Source organism: Pan paniscus, chromosome 7, assembly GCF_029289425.2.
Source record: "Pan paniscus chromosome 7, NHGRI_mPanPan1-v2.0_pri, whole genome shotgun sequence".
Lineage (NCBI taxonomy): Eukaryota > Metazoa > Chordata > Mammalia > Primates > Hominidae > Pan > Pan paniscus.
This window is the reverse complement of record NC_073256.2, coordinates 60496113-60515367: the sequence shown is the minus strand read 5'-3', so window position 1 is coordinate 60515367 and position 19255 is coordinate 60496113. Positions and strand designations below refer to the sequence as shown.

Sequence of the window (19255 nt, the reverse complement as noted above, 5' to 3'; positions counted from 1 at the left end):
TCAATTCTTTTGGATATATATCCAGAAGTGAGATTGCTAGATCTTATGGTAATTCTATTTTTCACTTTTGAGGAAGCTTTATACTGTTTTCCACAGTGGCTGCACCATTTTATATTCTTAACAACACTACACAAGGACTCCAATTTTTCCACATGCTTACCAACACTTCTTGTTTTTTTTTTTTTTTTTGAGACAGAGTCTTGCTCTGTCACCCAAGCTGGAGTGCAGTGGCACGATCTCGGCTCACTACAAGCTCCGCTTCCCGGGTTCATGCCATTCTCCTGCCTCAGCCTCCCGAGCAGCTGGGACCACAGGCGCCCACCACCATTCCTGGCTAATTTTTTTGTATCTTTAGTAGAGATGGGGTTTCACCGTGTTAGCCAGGATGGTCTCGATCTCCTGACCTCATGATCCACCCGCCTCGGCCTCCCAAAGTGCGGGATTACAGGCGTGAGCCCCCGCGTCCAGCCCACTTCTTGTTTTTTGTTTGTTTGTTTGTTTGTTTTGAGACGGAGTCTCGCTCTGTTGCCAGGCTGGAGGCTGGAGTGCAGTGGTGTGACCTCGGCACACTGCAATCTCCACCTCCTGGGTTCAAGCGATTTCCCAGCCTCAGACTCCCAAGTAGCTGGGACTACAGGTGTGCACCACCACGCCCAACTAGTTTTTTCTCTTTTAGTAGAGACGGGGTTTCATCATGTTGGCCAGGATGGTCTCGATCTCCTGACCTCGTGATCCGCCCGCCTCCGGCTCCCAAAGTGCTGGGATTACAGGCGTGAGCCACGATGCCTGGCCGTATATTGATCTTATATCCTACAACCTTGATAAACCTATTAATTCTAGCAGTTGTTTATAGGATATTTTAGATATTCGATCATGTCATCTGTGAACAAAGATAGCTTTCTTTCTTTCCAATTTGGATGCCTTTTTATTTTCTTTCCTTACTGTTCTGCCTAGAAACTATAGTACCATGTTGACTAGAGAAGTGGTGACAACAGATATCTTTGCTATGATCATGTCTTAGAGGGAAAGTATTTGTCTTTCATCATTAAGTACCATGTTAATTGCAGGTTTTTCGAGATTTCTTTTATCATTTTGAGGAAGTTCCTTCCTATTTCTAATTTGCTCATATTTTTATCAGGAATAGATGGATTTTGTCAAATGCTTCTCTCTTCATCGAGATAATCATATGAGATTCCCGTTTTAGTTTGTCAATGTGATGAATTACATTGATTGATTTTCAAATGTTAAAGCAGCCTTGCATTCCTAGGACAAAGCCAGCTGGTCATGTTCATGAAGGACATCCCTTTTCTTGGAATGCCTTTGTCTGGTTTTGGAATGAGAGTAATGCTAACTTCATAAAGTGAATTGGGGAATATTCCCTTCTCTTCAAATTTCTAGAAGAATTTGTGTAAAATTCGTCTTATTTATTTACTGTTTGGTAGAATTTGTCAGTGAAATAATCTGTGCCTGACTTTTAACTATAAATTTTGTCATTCTTATAGATACAGGATTATTCAAATCGTCTACTTATTCTTATGTGACTTTTAGTACATTGTCTTCCAAGGAATTTTTTTCATTCAATCTAAGTTCTTAAACATATTGCCGTAAAGTTGTTCACAATATTCCTTGTTTTTTTAATGCACTTAGAGTCTATAGTTATGTTTTTTCATTCCTCATATTGTTAACTTATATTTTCTGTTTTCCTAGTCAATCTTAGAACTTTATCAATTTTATTAAGCTTTTCAAAGAAGTCTTTTGGTTTCATTGATTTTCTCTATTGCTTTTCTGCTTTCCATTTCAGTGATTGGTGCTCTTCATTATTTCTTCCTTTCTACTTATTATGTGGCTTGTTCTTTTTTTCTGCAATTTTTTTGAGTAGATGCTTAGTTAATGGATTTGAGACATCTCTTCTAATATGACCATTTAAATTTCTCTCTAGGTATAGATTTAGCTGTATTCCATAAATTTTGATATGTTTCTTTTTATGTGCATTCAATGAAACATCTGTTCAAATTTCTTGAACATCTGTTTTAGAAGTTTTCTAACTTCTCTTGTCATTTTCTGTTTGACTCATGTTGTTTGATTTGCAAATATTTGGTTTTCCAGACTAATTTCATTTTGATCAGCGATCACACTTAATATAATTCTAATCTCTTAAATTTATCAAAATTTATTTTACAACACAGAACATAGTCTATCTTGGTGAATATTTTCTGCACACTGGCAGAGTACATGGATTCTTTTGTTGTTGGGTACAATGTCCTATAAACAAGTAGCTCAAGTTAATCGACAATATTGTTCAAGCATTACTCCTTTTCTTTCTACTTAAAAACCTCAATTATTAGCATAGTGTTGAAATCTTAAACTTTAATTGTGGATTTCTCTATTTTCCTTTAGGCTCTCAGTATTTTTATTATTTATTTATTTATTTATTGAGACAGAGTCTCCCTCTGTCACCCAGGCTTGAGTGCAGTAGTGCAATCTCGGCTTACTGCAACCTCTGCCTCCTGGGTTCAAGCGATTCTCCTGCCTCAGCCTCCTGAGTAGCTGGGATTATAGGCATGCACCACCATGCCTGGCTAATTTTTGTATTTTTAGTAGAGATGGGGTTTCACCATGTTGGTCAGGTTGGTCTCAAACACCTGACCTCGTGATCAGCCCACCTTGGCCTCCCAAAGTGCTGGGATTACAGGCGTGAGCCACCGTGCCCTGGTGGCTCTCAGTTTTTGATTCAGCATTTTGTAGGCCTGTTATTTGTTCCATAAGCATTTTGGATTATTGTGTCTATTTGATAAATTGACTCTCTTATCATTCTGAAATATTAATCTTTATTCCTGGTAATATTCCCTGTTCTGAAATCTGTCTGTTTGATAGTAATACTGTCACTCCATCATTCTTTTGGTTCGTGTTTGCCTGGCATGTATTTTTCATTCTTTTGCATTTAATATATTTGTGTTTTTTTATCTAAAATGTGTTCCTACAAACAGCACATATTTTGCTCTTGCTTTTATATACAATCTGATAATCTCTGCCTCTTAGTTTGATGTTTAGACCACTTATATTTAATACAATTATCAATATAGTTGAGTTTAAGTGTATCATCTTGCTATAGTTTTCTATTTGTCTAATCTGGTTTTTACTCCTTTTTTTTCTTCTTTTCCTGTTTTCTTCTAAATTGAGTATTTTTGTGACTCTTTTATTTCCATGATTGGCCTAGTAGCTCTACTTTAGTTTTATTATTACTTTTAGTGGTTGTTGTAAGGTTTACAATATGCATCTTTAGCTTACTACAGTCTACCTTCAAATGATAATTTGCCACTATACGTACAGTGTAAAACTTTGTAACCACTATTCCCATTTCTCCATATTCTCCCTATTATCCATTTTACTATTACATAAGTTTTAAACCCCATAATACATTGTTATTAATTTGCCTTACACAATCATCTTATAAATAAAAAAATTGTACTTATCCACACATTTCACAATTACAGAGTTCTTAACATTTATCTACAAATCAAAATTTCAGTCTAGTATCCTTTCCCATTATTTTTGAAGAAGTATCTTCAATATTTCTGAAAGTTCATGTTTGCTAGTGATAAACTATGTTAGCTCTTTCTTTCTTTTCTTTCTTTCTTTCTCTCTCTCTTTCTCTCTCTTCTCTTTCTTTCTGACAAGGTCTTGATCTGGAAGTTCATGTTTTCTCGTGATAAACTATCTTAGCTTTATTCTTTCCTGCTCTCCCCTCTCTCCCTCCCTCCCTCCCTCCCTTTCTTTTTTCCTTTTTTTTTTTTTTTTTTTTGAGACAAGTTCTTGCTCTGTCACTCAGGCTGGAGTGCAGTGGCACAATCATGGCTCACTGAAGCCTTGACCTAGGCTCAAGCAATCCTCCCACCTCAGCCTCTCAAGTAGCTGGAATTACAGGCATGCACCACCACACCCAGCTATTTTTCAATTTTTTTTTTTTTTTATAGAGATGGGGGTCTCACTACGTTGCCTAGGCTGGTCTTGAACTCCTGGTGTCAAGCGATCCTCCTCCCTTGGGCTCTTATCGTGCTGGGATTACAGGTGTGAGCCACTGCACCCAGTTGCTTTTTTCTTTTTTTTTCTTTCTTTCTTTGTTTTTTTTTTTTTTTTTTTTGAGACAGAATCTCACACTGTTACCCAGGCTGGAATGCAACGGGGTGATCTTGGCTCACTACAACCTCTGTCTCCCAGGTTCAAGCGGTTCTCTTGCCTCAGCCTCCCAAGTAGCTAGGACTACAGGTGTGCGCCATCCTGCTCGGCTAATGTTTTCTATTTTTAGTAGAAACAGGGTTTCACCATGTTGGAGAGGCTGGTCTTGAACCCCTGACTTCAGGCGATCTGCCTGCCTCAGCCTCCCAAAGTGTTGGGATTACAGGTGTGAGCCACTGTGCCCAGCCGCTTTTTTTTTTTGTCTGAAACATTTTTCTCTTCCATTTCTGAAAGACATTTTTGCTGAGTAAAGAACTCTAGGTTGATTTTTAAAAATCTTTCAGCAATCTGAAGACTTTTTTTTCTTGGTTGAATAGTTTCTAATAACAAGTCTAATGTAATTCCTATCTTTGTTCTTTCCTGTGTATTATCTTTTTTTTCTGGCTGATATTAAGACTTTCGCCTGGTTTCAGCAATTTTACTATAATGTGCCTTGTTGTGGTTACAATTTTTTATTCTGCTTGGTGTTCTTTGAATGCCTTGAATTTGTGGGTTTATAGTTTTTATTAAATTTGGGACTATTTCAGCCATTATTTCTTCAACTCTCCCACGCTCCTTTTAATATAGGCAAATTCATTTTCAGTACCAAGATGACACCCTCCTGAGGACTAAGGACAAAATGTACAGATAGGTCTTTCCATTCAGCTGGTGAAAACAGGCACAATTTCCATTCATATGGGAGCTCTGGGAATTGTTTTTCCTGCTCTTTTTTGGTGGTTTGTTTTCCCAATTAGTTTCCAATTAGTCTCTTCTTAAATATGTGCAAATCAATGCTCATCCAAAGAAGCAAAAGGACCCCTCTGTAGATATTTGGAGTTGTATATACATATGTAGCTTTCCCCTTTCTGTTTCTCTGTCCTCCAAACTTTAGCTACGTTGGCCTCCCTGAAGCCTGATATTTGTCTCCTCAAGTCAGCAGTATTGCTGGGCTTTGGGCTCTGCCACTGCCTGTCCCATGGTCTGGAAACTGTTGCAAGGCAGTAGGCTGGGGCAATTAGATGGCTCAACTTGTTAACTTCTCTTACCTTAATCACTGTCCTACACTGTCTATTGTCCAATGTCTAAAAACCATTGTTTCATATATTTTGTCAGAAAACCATTATTATTTTTTTTTCCAGATGTTTAAGAGGGAAGGATAAATCCAGTCCCCATGGCTCAATTGTTGTCAGAGCAAATGTTCATACCTGGAAAGCATTTTAAAATACAGAGCCAAATTAATCTCTCAGAAATTCGGATCTAGTAGGTCTGGTGTGGAATTCTGGACTCTTTTACTTATTAAAAAGTACTGAGATGATTCTGATACACAGAGAGTGTTGTAAACTATATCTTGATACCTCAAGCAGAGCCTTGTTCAGACATTTTTTTTTTTTTACTGAGGGGGAAGGCAAGATCATTTCATATGAAAAACATTTCCTGGTTCTGAGTACGATGGGGGTACTTATAGCCAACCAATAATCCAGCTGAAAACAATTAGGAGAGCCAGCTGAAACATAAAACATCTGTTTGAAGGCTGCTGAGGCAACCAGAACTTATGAGGACACAATCTCAGAGAAGGGGAAACTATACGTAGAGGTGAGCTGACATTCAGCAGTACCTTCATTCCTTGGGGAAATTCTGGGCATAAGGCCAGAGTCTGAGTTTTGGTTCTGAGTATAGAAAGAGGCCCTAACAGGCAAAGACACCACCAGGGATGATTCTGTCAGTTCAGCAGGGTTGGAGAGACAAACTTAAGAACAAGAGGGGCCAGATTCCCAGTGAGAAGGGAGGGGTAAATAATTGAGCCCAATACTGTCAGTCTCCCTCAAGTCATTTTCCAAATTCTGAAGATGCATGAGACAGAAGGTTAAGAAGCTTAGCAGAAAGCCTCTGAAAAGCAGAGTGAAGAGATTTTGACCGTCTCATGGTTCTGCAGAAACAAGAATTAGAGTTCAGTATCCACTGGGATGAAGGGTCCCAGGGAACACACACGACTCTCAGTTGGAACCCCTGGAGGCTTATGCTACTGGAGCAGCAGCAAAAAAGAGGTGAATTAAATCTTGCCAAAACCCAACCCCAAGTTAACTCAGTCTCTGGTTGATTAAGGTGGTTAGCTCTCACTCTAAATGCTTTGCAAAGGACAGTAGGAATCCCTCTCTGGATGATGATAATACTATCCAGAGCCTCTGCAATTTTTCATACTTGAAAGTGTGACATCCTATTAAAAATTCTCAGGCAAGCTAAGAGCCAGGAAAAAAAAATGATCGAAACCAATGGAAAGAATATACAATAGAAATAGATCCACAGAAGATTCAGCTATTGTAATGATTGGAAAGAGCTTTAAAATATCTAGGGTTAAAAAAAAATCTAGGATTGATATGTTCAAGAAAATAGAGGCAACAGCAGAGAAAATACATATATAAATAAATAATTTCTCCAAATGAGTTTGATTTTAAGAATCGTATGAAAATTCTAGAACTTAAAAATATAATAAACAAAATAAAGAATTCACAAATGGGTTTAAAAGTACACAATTAAATAGAAAATATACCGACTCATGCATAGAGAAAAAAATGGGGGAAAAAAGATGATAGGAAATACAGATGGTAAACAATGAAAAATTCTGACATATGTATAATTTAAACCCTAAAAGGAAAGGAGAGAGAAGAGACAGTGATCAAGAATTTCCTAAAAGATATAAACCCACAAATGCAAGGGACTCCGCATACACCCATTGCACTCATGAACCCAAGTAGGATAAATACAAAGAAAACCACATCTACACACATCATAGTAAAGCTGTTGACAACCAAAGACAAGAAAAAATCCTAAAAGGAGTCAAAGGAAAAAAGACATTACTTTCAAAGGAATAAAAGGGAGTGATAGAAACCAGAAGACAATGGAAGAACATCTTCAAAGTGCTGGGAAAAAAAAAAACAAAAAAACAAAAAAAACTTGCCAAATCAGAATGCTATACCCAGCAAAAATATGAAGGATAATGCAAAGTTTTAGGCAATAAAACCCCACAAAAAACAAAAAGCAAAAACTCAAACAACCTTGGAGAGAACTTGTCATCAGCAGACCTGCTGTAAAACAGGGGAATTATTCAAATAGAAGGAAAACCTTCAGACAGAAGCACAGAAATGCATATTGGAATGAAGAGCAATATAAGGATAAATATGGAGGTTAATCTAAATGAGTACTTATTGTACAGAACAATAAGTATAAATTCTTGTGTGGCTTAAAATACACACACAATTAAAATCCTTGACGACAATAAACACAAAAGGGAGATGGGTAGGTGGAGATACAGTATTTTAATGTCTTAGCATTCCCGGGGAAGTGGTAAAAGTAATTATTTTGTATAAGATCATAAGTCAAAAAGCAATGTTGTAATCTCTAAAACTAGTAATGTATAATTTAAAAATTAATAGAGGGGGTTAATGATATAGTTAAAATATTTTAATTAATTCAAAAGAAGGCAAAAAGCAGAGAACAAGGAATGTGAAATAGGTGATCCAAAATAAATGGTAAGATGGTAGGCATACATCCACATATACCAGTAATTATATTAAATGTAAATGGACTAAAAATGTTTCCTGTTGAAACCAGGACAGAGCAAACTTCCAATTTCAGGCTGGCATGGACTCTGTATAAGACACAAGTACCAAGTACAAGTGAAAAGGCAGGGATTCCTAGAGCAAAATATGCAAGGGGGAAATAACCTTTAGTTGCCAGCTCCACAGGGCTGAATCGTGAGTAAAGTTTGAGCTAAGAAAAACTATCCGATTTTCAGAGTGCAGATTGCTTTTTAACTTGCAAATGATGAGGACTTTAATCTGTCTTTGTTGCAAGATTTTTATTTTGAGAAGACCTCCTGAATGTGCCATTTAGTTATGCAAATGTAAAGCAGAGACTCTTTATGGAAGCTGTGTGAAAAGCTCAACTGTGCTTTGTTGTTATAAATTGTTTTAAATTCTTGCTACTGTTTAATCCCCAGTTTGGTCTTTTCACAGGATGGCTGTGGCTAGTTTTCTTCCAAATTATCCAAAAGTAAACACAACTCATCTCTGTATTATTTTTCTTCTGAAGGCCACACACTCTAGTCTCACATGAAGAACTCATTGTCTTTGTATTAATATGACTTTATCTGCCCTCTTTGGGAAATAAAAATCTGCCTATTCTACTAAAAGAAAAAATATATATATTTATATATATATATTTTTTTTCCTGGAGGTGATTTCATTACAAACAGGGACCATTTTACCTGAGAATGTGTCTATCTGATTCATCTAGGATGAAAGAGATCCTTTCTATTGGATTATCATGTATTCCAAATTTCTCTACTGCTTTGGAGATGGGGCTTGGAAGTAGGCGATGAATGGCAACTCAGTCAACCTCACTACATTACACTTCTGTTTCTGTCAGTGTCAGGATATTGATTAGGCTGGACCATGATCTGAAAAGTTACGTTATTCTTACTGAATGGTCCAGAGTCTACCGTATGGAAGGTAGGGCTATGGATTAGAGTGGAGACGGGATAGATAGAAAAGTTTGGGTTCCCTCTTGCTGTGTCTCTCAGGCTGGAGTGTAGTGGCGATCATAGTTCACTGCAGCCTGGAACTCCCGGGCTCAAGCAGGCCTCCCGAGTAGCTGGGCTACAGCAGCGCCCCGCCACAAACGGCTTTCTTAACGGTTTAAAAAATTGTTCATTCACGAGCAACATTTTTTAATTTTAAACCGCCTACTACAGTACTAGTACAACATTATTCTAGGTGCTGGAGATGCAGAGTCATTATAGGAGAGCATTTACCAGTGAATGTATTCGGAATATATATATATATATCACATGTAAGTGCAAAATGACTAGAGCAAATGATACTACTACAGAAGTTCAGAAAAGGAAGTCAGCATGGAAGTTAAGGCAGTGGGTGAGAGGGAGGCCCTTAAAAGCTAAAGTTGAGATAAAATGAGGTATTGCGGGCGACAGTCTAGGCGGGGTGTGTCGTACGGGGTTGGGGACAGGGCAGATAAAGGTCAGGCAGCAGGATACACGTCCATGTCAACGATTAAACATTTAGTGTCTTTTTCATGTCTACTGTCTTTCTAGTGAATGCAGAAAAAAAAAAAAAATGCATGACTTGGCCAGGTGCAGTGTCTCAGGCCTGTAATCCCAGCACTTTGGGAGGCCGAGGAGGGCGATCACTTGAAGTCAGGAGTTCGAGACCAGCGGCCTGGCCAACATAGTGACACCCCGTCTCTACTAAAAATACAAAAATAAGCCAGGCGTGGTGGCGGGCGCCTGCAGTCCCAGCTACTCAGGAGGATGAGGCAGGAGAATCGCTTGAACCCAGGAGACGGAGGTTGCAGTGAGCCAAGATCGCACCACTGCACTCCAGCCTGGGCAACAGAGCGACACTGTCTCAAAAAAAAAAAAAAGTATGACTCAGTCTCTGCATCAAAGAGTTTAAACTAGATGAAAGGCAAGACAAAGAAACGTCCATACAGCCAGTAGTGGACAGGCAGGCCATGAAGAACCGCCTGCTCGTGGTTCCGCCCTAAGTATGGACAAGAGTTGCGCACAGGGCAAGAAGGGAAGACCGGCTTTGGAATAAGACAAATCTCAGTCCCAGGCTCAGGTGCGCGCCACACACTAGCTGTGTGACCTTGTCCAAGTCACACGACCCAGGTCTGTGGAGTCTCCCATAAAATGGCTCTAGTGAGGTCCAAGAACCCTCTCAGCTGCTGGGGGAGGGAAGAAATGAAGTCACTGCTGAAAGGGATTAAGACGGGTGCTTCTGGTTCCACCCTCTCCCCAACTCTTCCCACCGACACAGGAGAGCCGTCGGGGGCTGAGGCGAGCAGCCAGGGGTGAGGACGGGAAGCCGCCTCCTCTCCGCCCCCCAGGCCCCGCCCTCGGGCTCCGGAAAGTCGCTGTGCAGGCAAATGAGTGGGGAGGGAGGGCTCACTAACTGTAAACAGACGCCGCCGAGAGTTCCCATCCTGCGTGGCTGCCGGATTTCCGTGCCACACTGAAGCCACCCCACCCAGACTCCTGCCCTCAGTTTCCCCAGCGGTGGCATGGGGTGCACCAGCTCCTCCTCTCCCGGGTCGCCGTCTGACTTAAACGCGTGAGAAGGGAGAGGAGGAAGCCCCGCTCACCAGCCTCCAGCCCCACCAAGTCTTCCTCCTCCCCTGGCTTTGGCCTTTTGTACCGGCCCCACGTGACCCCGCCGGCCGGCTCTTCCCTGCTGCCCCGCCCCGCCCTCCGGCCTTTCCCGGCTCTCGGCCCAGCTCTTCCCGCTCTCGGCCGCCCCCCACCCGCGCTGCCGGGCCTCCGCCTCCCCTCGCCGCCCGCCCAGGCTCTTCCAGCTCCCTCCCCCAGGCCGCCGTTCCCTCGCGACGCTCCCCTCCCCCCGCGGCTGTTCCGCCGCCTTGCCTCCCCTCCCCCCGGCTGGAGCTCACTGTCTCCAAGATGGCGGCCGTGTCAGTTTGGGGCATCTCCGCGGTCCGGCCCGGGGCCCCGGGATCTCGGCTGTCCTTCCTCCCGGTAAGTAGCCGAGGGGCCGTTCCCGGCCGGCCCCGGCCGCCCAGCCCGAGGCCGAGCCGCTCCAGGGCCCACTCCGCTGCCTCGCGGGGTCGGCGGGCCGCTGCAGGCCCCGCCGCGGCCTGCGCCGCCTCCCGCTGCTCTGCGCCAGGCCTCGGGCTGGGGCGCCGTGGCCGCCCCCTCGCGCCCGCCCGCTCTGTCGCTCGCTTGCTCGGCGCCCGGCTGCCCCGGCCCGCGGCCCGGGCGCCGCCGCCCGGCCCCGCGCTCGCGGGCCCCGCGCCCCCGACCCCGCCGGCCGGGCCCGCCCTGGGGGAGCCGGCGGGTGGGCGGGCGGCGAGCGGCCCAGGCCGCGGAGCCTCGGGCTGGCGGAGCCGGCGAGCCTGCTCTCCCTCGGGGCGCGCCCACCCGCCCGCCGCGCGCGTGCTGGCTGTGCCGGGCCGGGCCGCTTCTCCCCGCGCTCGCGGGCGCTCGGGCTCGGGCTCGGGCTCGGGTTCCGGCTCCGGCTTTGGCTCCGGCCGGGGGCGCGGGGATCCGAGCAGGGCTGAGGCGGCGAGCGGGGCTGACAGGCCGGCGGGTGTTGTGGTGCGAGGCGCAGCACGTGTGGTGTTGTGTCTGCCGGGCTGTCAGCCCAGCCGCCGAGGGGAGGCCGGGCGCCTGTCAACCTCGCGGCTTGGCCCGGTGCGCGACTGTCAGGCTCCCAGCAACCCGCGCCGCCCTCGAGCCGGCCCCCAGAGCTTAGGGTGCGGAGCTGGGCCGGGGCTATGCACCGCTCTGAACTCCTTCACGTGATTTCATTGTTAACTTGTGCTCGGGGTCTCTTTCCATCGCGTGGAAACGGTGCAGCGCCCCGTCGGCGAGCTGCCGGGCTGTGCAGATCCAAGTTTTTAAAGTTTCTCGCTCTTTGAAAAGAGAGCGCGAAGACGTGTTTAGGGGTGGGGAATGGGGACGGGAAGGACTGTCGGAAGCGAGTTGCGCTCGCTCTAGCCGCTGGTGTACTTTCCGGGAGTTAAGATCCGAGGCTGCAGGCGCTTGACTTTCCGAAGACCTGGAGACTGATGACAATCCCGACTGGAAAGACAATGAGTGACTGTCACTCATTCTTTTACCTGCGAAGCTTAGTCAATTAGGACGTTCGTTCCCAGCTTGTTAAACTCAGGATGTAGCTTCTCATTTAGTTTAGACTTAATATCTGTATAATGAGCTTACTTGGAGTAATAATACTCTGATTTCTATCCTCTTGAGACCCTCACCAAATTGAAGCATGACTCTCCCAGGGGGCTTCTTTTTAGGCAGCTGATTTAAAAACAAATCTTGGCTCAGGTTTGAATGTTTGCTTCACTCTTTTCTTTCCTATCAGAGTTAATAGTAATATCTCTTTCCTAGTGTGTATTAGTTTTCCGTTTGATTTTAATGTCACTACCAAGAATAGTTGCTGTGGGAGCCATTTGTCTAGCATTGTTTATATTGTAATGCAAATGATCTCCAGAATGAGAGCAGAAGTTCTAAAAAAACACTTCAGTTAAACTTATTTTTGGAGGCAAAAGAGTTAGATTCAGAATTCAGTATTTTAGTGATTAAACAAAATTGCATCTACCAGATTCTTTTATAGGGATACTGACTTTGATTCAGAGAGACGGTACATTTCTGTTTATGTTTCATTAATGTTCGTTTCAGGACAGCAATCTTGAATTTATATCTTTATTATTTGGGCTTCTCTTTAGTCCTACAAGTAGCCAGTGTATTTCTTTTTCTGTACCGTCCGTTTGATATGTAGTATGTGCGTTGACCCCAGTGATTCTGGGCCTTCCTCATTTCTAGTTTTCCTGTCTGAATTACTTACACGCAGTTTGACAGTTGTGACTCTCTTCAGCATATGGATAGAAACATCTTAGTTTGGGTTAGGAGAAGCTATCAGCATGTAATTCTTAAAATTTGAATGAAAGTGGATTATTGTTAAATTCAGTAAGCACTTTTACACTAGGCTATTTTCAATAGTATTTTTGTTTCCATTAGGAGAGATTAAGGTAATACTGTACTTAAATTATAAACTGGGTGTGCATATTGTATTCATTCTTTTCATGTAAGAAAGAACTAAAATTTTCTCAGTCGTTTTCTGCCTTATTGACTGTTTTTGTCTACTCTGAATGTCTAGAATTTTGAAAGATGAAAGGTTCACTTTTACTTTCATTGCAGGATTCTTTCTACTAATCCAGATACTTGTTGAAGTGCTGACTAGTTTCTTGGGGAAAGATGTCAAGGAAGAGTTGAAATTCCTAGACTGGTGAGCAGAGATTGCGGAGTACAGAATAGCCATCACCCACTCTGGTTAGTGGTAGCTTAAGGTCATTCTTAGAACATCTCATCGTGTTTCCTCATTGTATCCTAATTACTCATCTTTTTTTTTCTTTTCTTTTTTTTTTTTTCTTTTTTATCCCAATGGTTTACATACATGATTGTTTTGGAATATTAATAGATAAGTTTGGAAATTCTTAAGGGTGCCTAGTAAACACTTGCTGTTTGATTGCTTTATGATGAGGATGCTTATTTTCATTCGAAATAGGTCTTGGTAGAAAACTGACCTTATTTTCATTGCTTTTCAGGCATAAGATGCACATTTTTCTGCTCTGAAGCCGGGAATGACATATTCTTGAGTTCTTACAACTTTATGACGAGACCCATGTGTGGTGCTATTGAGAAATTCATTGGGAAGTTGGAAGACATTTCAAACAACAGGTTGTTTTGGTTTCTATAGTACAATTGGGGTGGCATTCTGTTTTGTGAAAGGAGGAAGGACTTAGGCCAGAAAACTTGTATGCTATGGTTAACTGGTTCCCAGCCTCCGAGAATCTTGTTTTCCATGGTGTAAAACTTACTCAGCATCAGGATAAGGGATAACGACTCTATGGATATACAGAATCCTTCACCATGGTAAAACTCGCAAACCCGCTTTATACTGAGTGGATTTTGGAGGCCATCAAAAAAGTGAAAAAGCAGAAACAGCGTCCTTCAGAAGAAAGGATATGCAATGCTGTGTCTTCATCCCATGGCTTGGATCGTAAAACTGTTTTAGAACAATTGGAGTTGAGTGTTAAAGATGGAACAATTTTAAAAGTCTCAAATAAAGGACTCAATTCCTATAAAGATCCTGATAATCCTGGGCGAATAGCACTTCCTAAGCCTCGGAACCATGGAAAATTGGATAATAAACAAAATGTGGATTGGAATAAACTGATAAAGCGGGCAGTTGAGGGCTTGGCAGAGTCCGGTGGCTCAACTTTGAAAAGCATTGAACGTTTTTTGAAAGGTCAGAAGGATGTGTCTGCATTATTCGGAGGCAGTGCTGCCTCTGGCTTTCACCAGCAGTTACGATTGGCTATCAAACGTGCCATTGGCCACGGCAGACTCCTTAAAGATGGACCTCTTTATCGGCTCAACACTAAAGCAACCAACGTGGATGGGAAAGAGAGTTGTGAGTCTCTTTCCTGTTTACCTCCAGTGTCCCTTCTTCCACATGAAAAGGATAAGGTAAGAATGGCATATGCTTCGGGGTTTATAGAGCTGATGATATAGGATGCTACAAATTCACATTTCTGGGAAGTTATATTCAAGTTTTTTGTTTGGGGACTTTTGTGGAGTGATCACCTCTGGTTTTTTATTGGTGAGTTGTAGCTATGAGAACTTCATAGATTTGTTCTGGTACTTTGAAATATTTGAAGCCTAAGATTAAAAATGTAGAATGTTAATCTGACTAAAAGAACTTATTTACATTACAATGAAAAAGTGACATATGAGTTTAAAACTTTTTTTAAATTTTTTTTTATTATTTTGCTTGAGGAGTACTCCAGCGTGAGACTTTAAAACTTTAACTAAAGGTTCTTAGAACACCTTACTACTGGAAGTTGATGAGCAGCCAAATCATGGAGACTTGAATTTGAAACAAGCAGATGACTCTGAGAACATTTTTCTGTTTTCCATTTTGTTGCAGATTACTCGTTAGACAGAAATGAGACAGATTCTCATGACCCATAGGTGCAACTAAGCAAACTTAACAATTCTTGTTTCTGCTGTTTGTATTATAGCTTTCTATCATGTATTATGGCTTTGCATATGATGAAGTCCTAAATGCTATTTATGACAGCTGTAGTTGCATGGGACAGGAATACAGTATCCTAAACTAGAAAAGTTCTGGAGGGTCTGGAACAGTAGTTCATGCCTGTAATCCCAGCGCTTTGGGAGGCTGGGACAGGAGGATGTCTTGAGCCTAGGAGTTTGAGCCCAGCCTGAGCAATATAGCGAGACCCCATGTCCACCAAAAATAGAAAAATTAGCCAGGTATGGGCGTGCCTGTAGTCCTAGCTACTTGGGAGGCTGTGTTGGGGAGGATTGCTTGAGTACAGGTGTCTGAGGCTCCAGTGAGCTATGCTGTCACCACTGCACTCCAGCCTGGACGACTGAGACCCTGTTCTAAAAACAAAAAGAAAGGTAAAGTTCTGGAGAGTTGGGAGTTTTGATGCCCAGATGTGTACTTTATTCTGTTGTGTTTTAGGATGTTATTGTATATAGTTGAAATTATGATTTCTTAAACAGTAAATTTTGGTGCTTAAATAGATATTTGGAGATTAGGAGAATTTTGTTAGTACCTGTTTTTTACATTGACCTAGTATCTTAGCTGTAAATTTACTTAAGGTGCTCTGAATTACAGTTCCTTGGAGAGCAGTGATGCTTTAAGTTGCTGCACACCTTGGTAGACATAAGTAAAATGATCTTCATTTTGCTTAAGATGATGGAGGATACTCCTAGGGTGGAAAGATGGTAAAGTTAACATTGAATGTATTTTGAAAATTGGAGATTTGATCTCAATTTGTTGTATTATTAGCAGCCCACTGAATACCTGTAGATTTTTCTTTAACAATTGAAAATTAACGGTATTTTTCTTTGATGAAATTTTTAGAGATCTATTTCAGGGTTCAATTTTCCCTGTGAACATTGAAATAAAACATAATCTTACTATTATTACCCTTGAAATGATTCTCATACAGTCATGAATTGATAGAGAATCTCATTCATAAAATGGCTCTATGTAACTTGAGCATTTATTAAAAGTATGTATTAAAAATTCAGGGTAGACAAGTAATTAAAATGCTTTATTCTGTATTTAAGTGCTGTAAGAACTCTTACCTGTAGAAACTTTATCACATGTGGCTGAATTTAAATACAATTATCGGATTTCTACAATTATTAAATGATCTAACAGGTTAACTGCCTGGAAACAGGAAATAATTTATAGTTAGATCAGTTCAGTGCCATACCTGTGAATTGGATTTATAAGTTCCTGTTAGGCCACCTGTTTGCTTTTATTTATTTATTTTTGAGACAGAATCTCGTTCTGTTGCCCAGGCTGGAGTGCAGTGGTGCAGTCTCACTGCAACCTCCGCCTCCCAGGTTCAAGCGATTCTCTTGCCTCAGCCTCCCAAGTAGCTGGGATTACAGACATGCACCACCACGCCCAGCTAATTTTTGTATTTTTAGTAGAGACGGGGTTTCACCTTGTTGGCCAGGCTGGTCTCGAACTCCTGACCTCGAGTGATCCACCCGCCTCTGCCTCCCAAAGTGTTGGGATTACAGGCTTGAGCCACCGTGCCTGGCCTGTTGTTTGCTTTTATTGTAATTACACTTGCTTGAATTATCAATAGATATTTTAATTTTAAAAAATATTAGCTATATAAAAATGTCATTTGAGCATATTTTTAAAAGGTAGTAAATATAGTACAGTGCAAGACAAATCCAAGTCCTAGAACCCTGAGATTTTACTTTTGGAAGGGACCCTGAGAACCGTCTAATCCAACAAGTCCTTATTTTGCAGCTGAGCTAAGGACCTTTGTTGAGACCATTTCATAGCACCTTTGCATTAAGAAAAGTTTAATTCAGTAGAGATGTGCTGTTTTGCTTTGACTGGAGTGCAGTGGTGTGATCTCAGCTCACTGCAACCTTCACCTCCCGGGTTCAAGCGATTCTTCTGCCTCAGCCTCCTGAGTAGCTGGGATTATAGGTTTGTGCCACCACGTGTGGCTACTTTTTTTTTTTGTTGTTGTTGTATTTTTAGTAGAGACAGGGTTTCACCATGTTGGCTAGGCTGGTCTCAACTCCTGACCTCAAGCGACCTGCCCACCTCGGTCTCTCAAAGTGCCGAGGTTATAGGAATGATCCACCGCACCTGGCCACATTTGATTTTGGAGAAATAAAGCAAGAAAAACAAAAGTGATTTAATAATTGAAAAAATGAAAAAGAAATGCCCATTTGCTTACATAGCTTTCATATATAGTGTTTTTTTGTTTTTTTTTTTGAGATGGAATTTCGCTCTTGTTGCCCAGGCTGGAGTGCAGTGGCACGATCTTGGCTTACTGCAGCCTCCGCTGCCCAGGTTCAAGCAATTCTTCCTTCTCAGCCTCCCATGTAGCTGGGATTACAGGCATGCACCACCATGCCCTGCTAATTTTGTATTTTTAGTAGAGACGGGGTTTCTCCCTGTTGGTCAGGCTCATCTCGAACTCCCAACCTCAGGTGATCCGCCCACCTTGGCCTCCCAAAGTGCTGGCATTACAGGCATGAGCCACCCTGCCAATAGTGTTGTTAACTGAAGTAACTAAATTTAGACATGTTGGAAAATAGAGTTTGTTTCTTCGGGTAGACTTGTATATGTACTAATCTCATTGGAAAACTAATTTCATGATAGTATCTATTCAATTAGAGTTGGTGAGCTCTGTTCTATATTTTTAAATGGAGTCTTACTTTCAGTAGTGAATTTCCTGTGTGACTTTCCCCAAAGATATGAAAAGTTTACATTAAAAATCGTAATACAGTGAACTCTAGGATGAGAGATTATTCCTTTGAACAGATTATGTCTGCTCCTTTTATTGTATTTTAACTATTTTCTTTCCTCTCCTTCGAACTACGCAGTCAGTTCCTATGCAGAATTGATAGTTTGCTGTTACGAACCTAGATGTTCTCAAAAAAAGAAAAGAATTATCCAGAGTTTATTTGACAGTGATGGAGAAAGGAAGGTGTATAGGTCAGGAGTAGTTTCACTTTTAGGAATTAATTGGTTCAGCATATAGTCATTGAGCACCTACTGTGGGCCAGGCACTCTGCTTGGAACAGAAACAGTTCTGTCTTCTCTGGGATGCTAATGCAGGTATTTTGACCTGGCCAACTGTAAGGTGAAGATGAAATTCAAAGACTGCGTGGAGTAACCCAAGCAAGTTCCTCTTTACTTTTTCTGGTATCAATTCTAACTTTTTTTTTTTTTTTTTTTGTGATATTAACCTTTGGAAGGAACTGTATGTTAGATTTTCAGCAGCTGAGTGGTTTTGATCCTTTTGGGAGATGAGCTGTGTTGGAATACGTTTAAGAGGAGTTTTTGTGAAGACATTTGTACTTTAGTGTGTTCTTTTCACATTGATAAGTACTGAGGAGAATCCATGGGATACTGTGATTAAAAGTTTTTAGGCCAGGCCTGGTGGCTCAGGCCTGTAATCCCAGCACTTTGGGATGCTGAGGGGGGCGGATCACCTGAGGTCAGGAGTTCAGGACCAGCCTGGCCAATATGGTGAAACCCCATCTCTACAGAAATACAAAAATCAGCCCGGCATGATGGCGGGTGCCTGTAATCCCAGCTACTCGGTAGGCTGAGGCAGGATAATCGCTTGAACCCAGGAGGCGGAGGTTGTAGCGAGCCTAGATTGTGCCACTGCACTCCAGCCTGGGCAACAGAGCAAGACTCCATCTCAAAAAAAAAAAAAAAGTTTTTACCCATGTTATAAGGGAAATTTTTGAGCTAACTTTAGAGTGTGGTAGTTAATGGTGAGTTTATTTATTTAAGTGTTTATTTACTATGTGCCAGGCGTTATTTTAATGCTGTACATATATTAACTCATTTAATCCTCTAACATAACTAGCTACTGTTAGGTTAGTTAGTTATTAATAACATAACAGTACCAGCAGTGAAATAGCTACTGTTATTTTACAGGTGAAGAAACTGAGGCATAAAAGAGATTTCAGTAACTTGCTGAAGTCACACAAATATTAGGTGGCAGAGCTGGGATTTGAATTTGGGCAGTCTGGCTCCAGAGTCTTTGTAATAGCCATACTGACCACCTCTTAGGAGCAGTAATGTATGATGGCTATCACTGCACTCAAGTACAGAATCGTGAATGTCCTTGGTGTTAACTTCATAGCACATTTCCTAATTGTTAAAGGACAAATTCCCGCCCCCGCCTTCATTGTGTCCATTTTTCTTTTTTTGCAGAACAGATTTGAAAATTCACTTTGGACCAGTGATAAGAATGTGTTAGGAACCAAAGATTAGGAGTAATCTAGTTTTGTATATCTGAGGTCCATTAAAAAAAAGTTTCACCTACATGCCATTTTTTTCCCTTAAAGATAATTTCTGTGCTAACTCATTTTCATTTCAGTTGTCACTAACATTTTCTGATAGGC

The 19255-nt window shown here is 41.8% G+C and overlaps 1 protein-coding gene and 1 non-coding gene across 7 annotated transcripts in view; both read left to right on the top strand.

The window, feature by feature from the left end:
- Positions 1-8931: 8931 nt before the first annotated feature.
- Positions 8932-19255, top strand: part of KAT6A (lysine acetyltransferase 6A) — a 124409-nt gene continuing 114085 nt past the window's right edge. For 2 of the 6 annotated variants that reach the window (XM_063607172.1, XM_055116510.2), the window contains exons 1-3: positions 8932-10762; positions 12953-13040; positions 13360-14284. In XM_063607172.1, the coding sequence (XP_063463242.1) occupies positions 13685-14284 (600 nt within the window). In that variant the 5' untranslated portion in view covers positions 8932-10762; positions 12953-13040; positions 13360-13684. Of the gene's footprint in view, positions 10763-12952; positions 13085-13359; positions 14285-19255 lie in introns of all 6 variants that reach the window. The other 4 variants (XM_034966002.3, XM_034966000.3, XM_063607171.1 and 1 more) reach the window with 2 other exon arrangements.
- Positions 19086-19157, top strand: LOC112440775 (small nucleolar RNA SNORD112). The gene has a single exon (XR_003028787.1). It is a non-coding gene; the product is annotated as a small nucleolar RNA SNORD112 (small nucleolar RNA).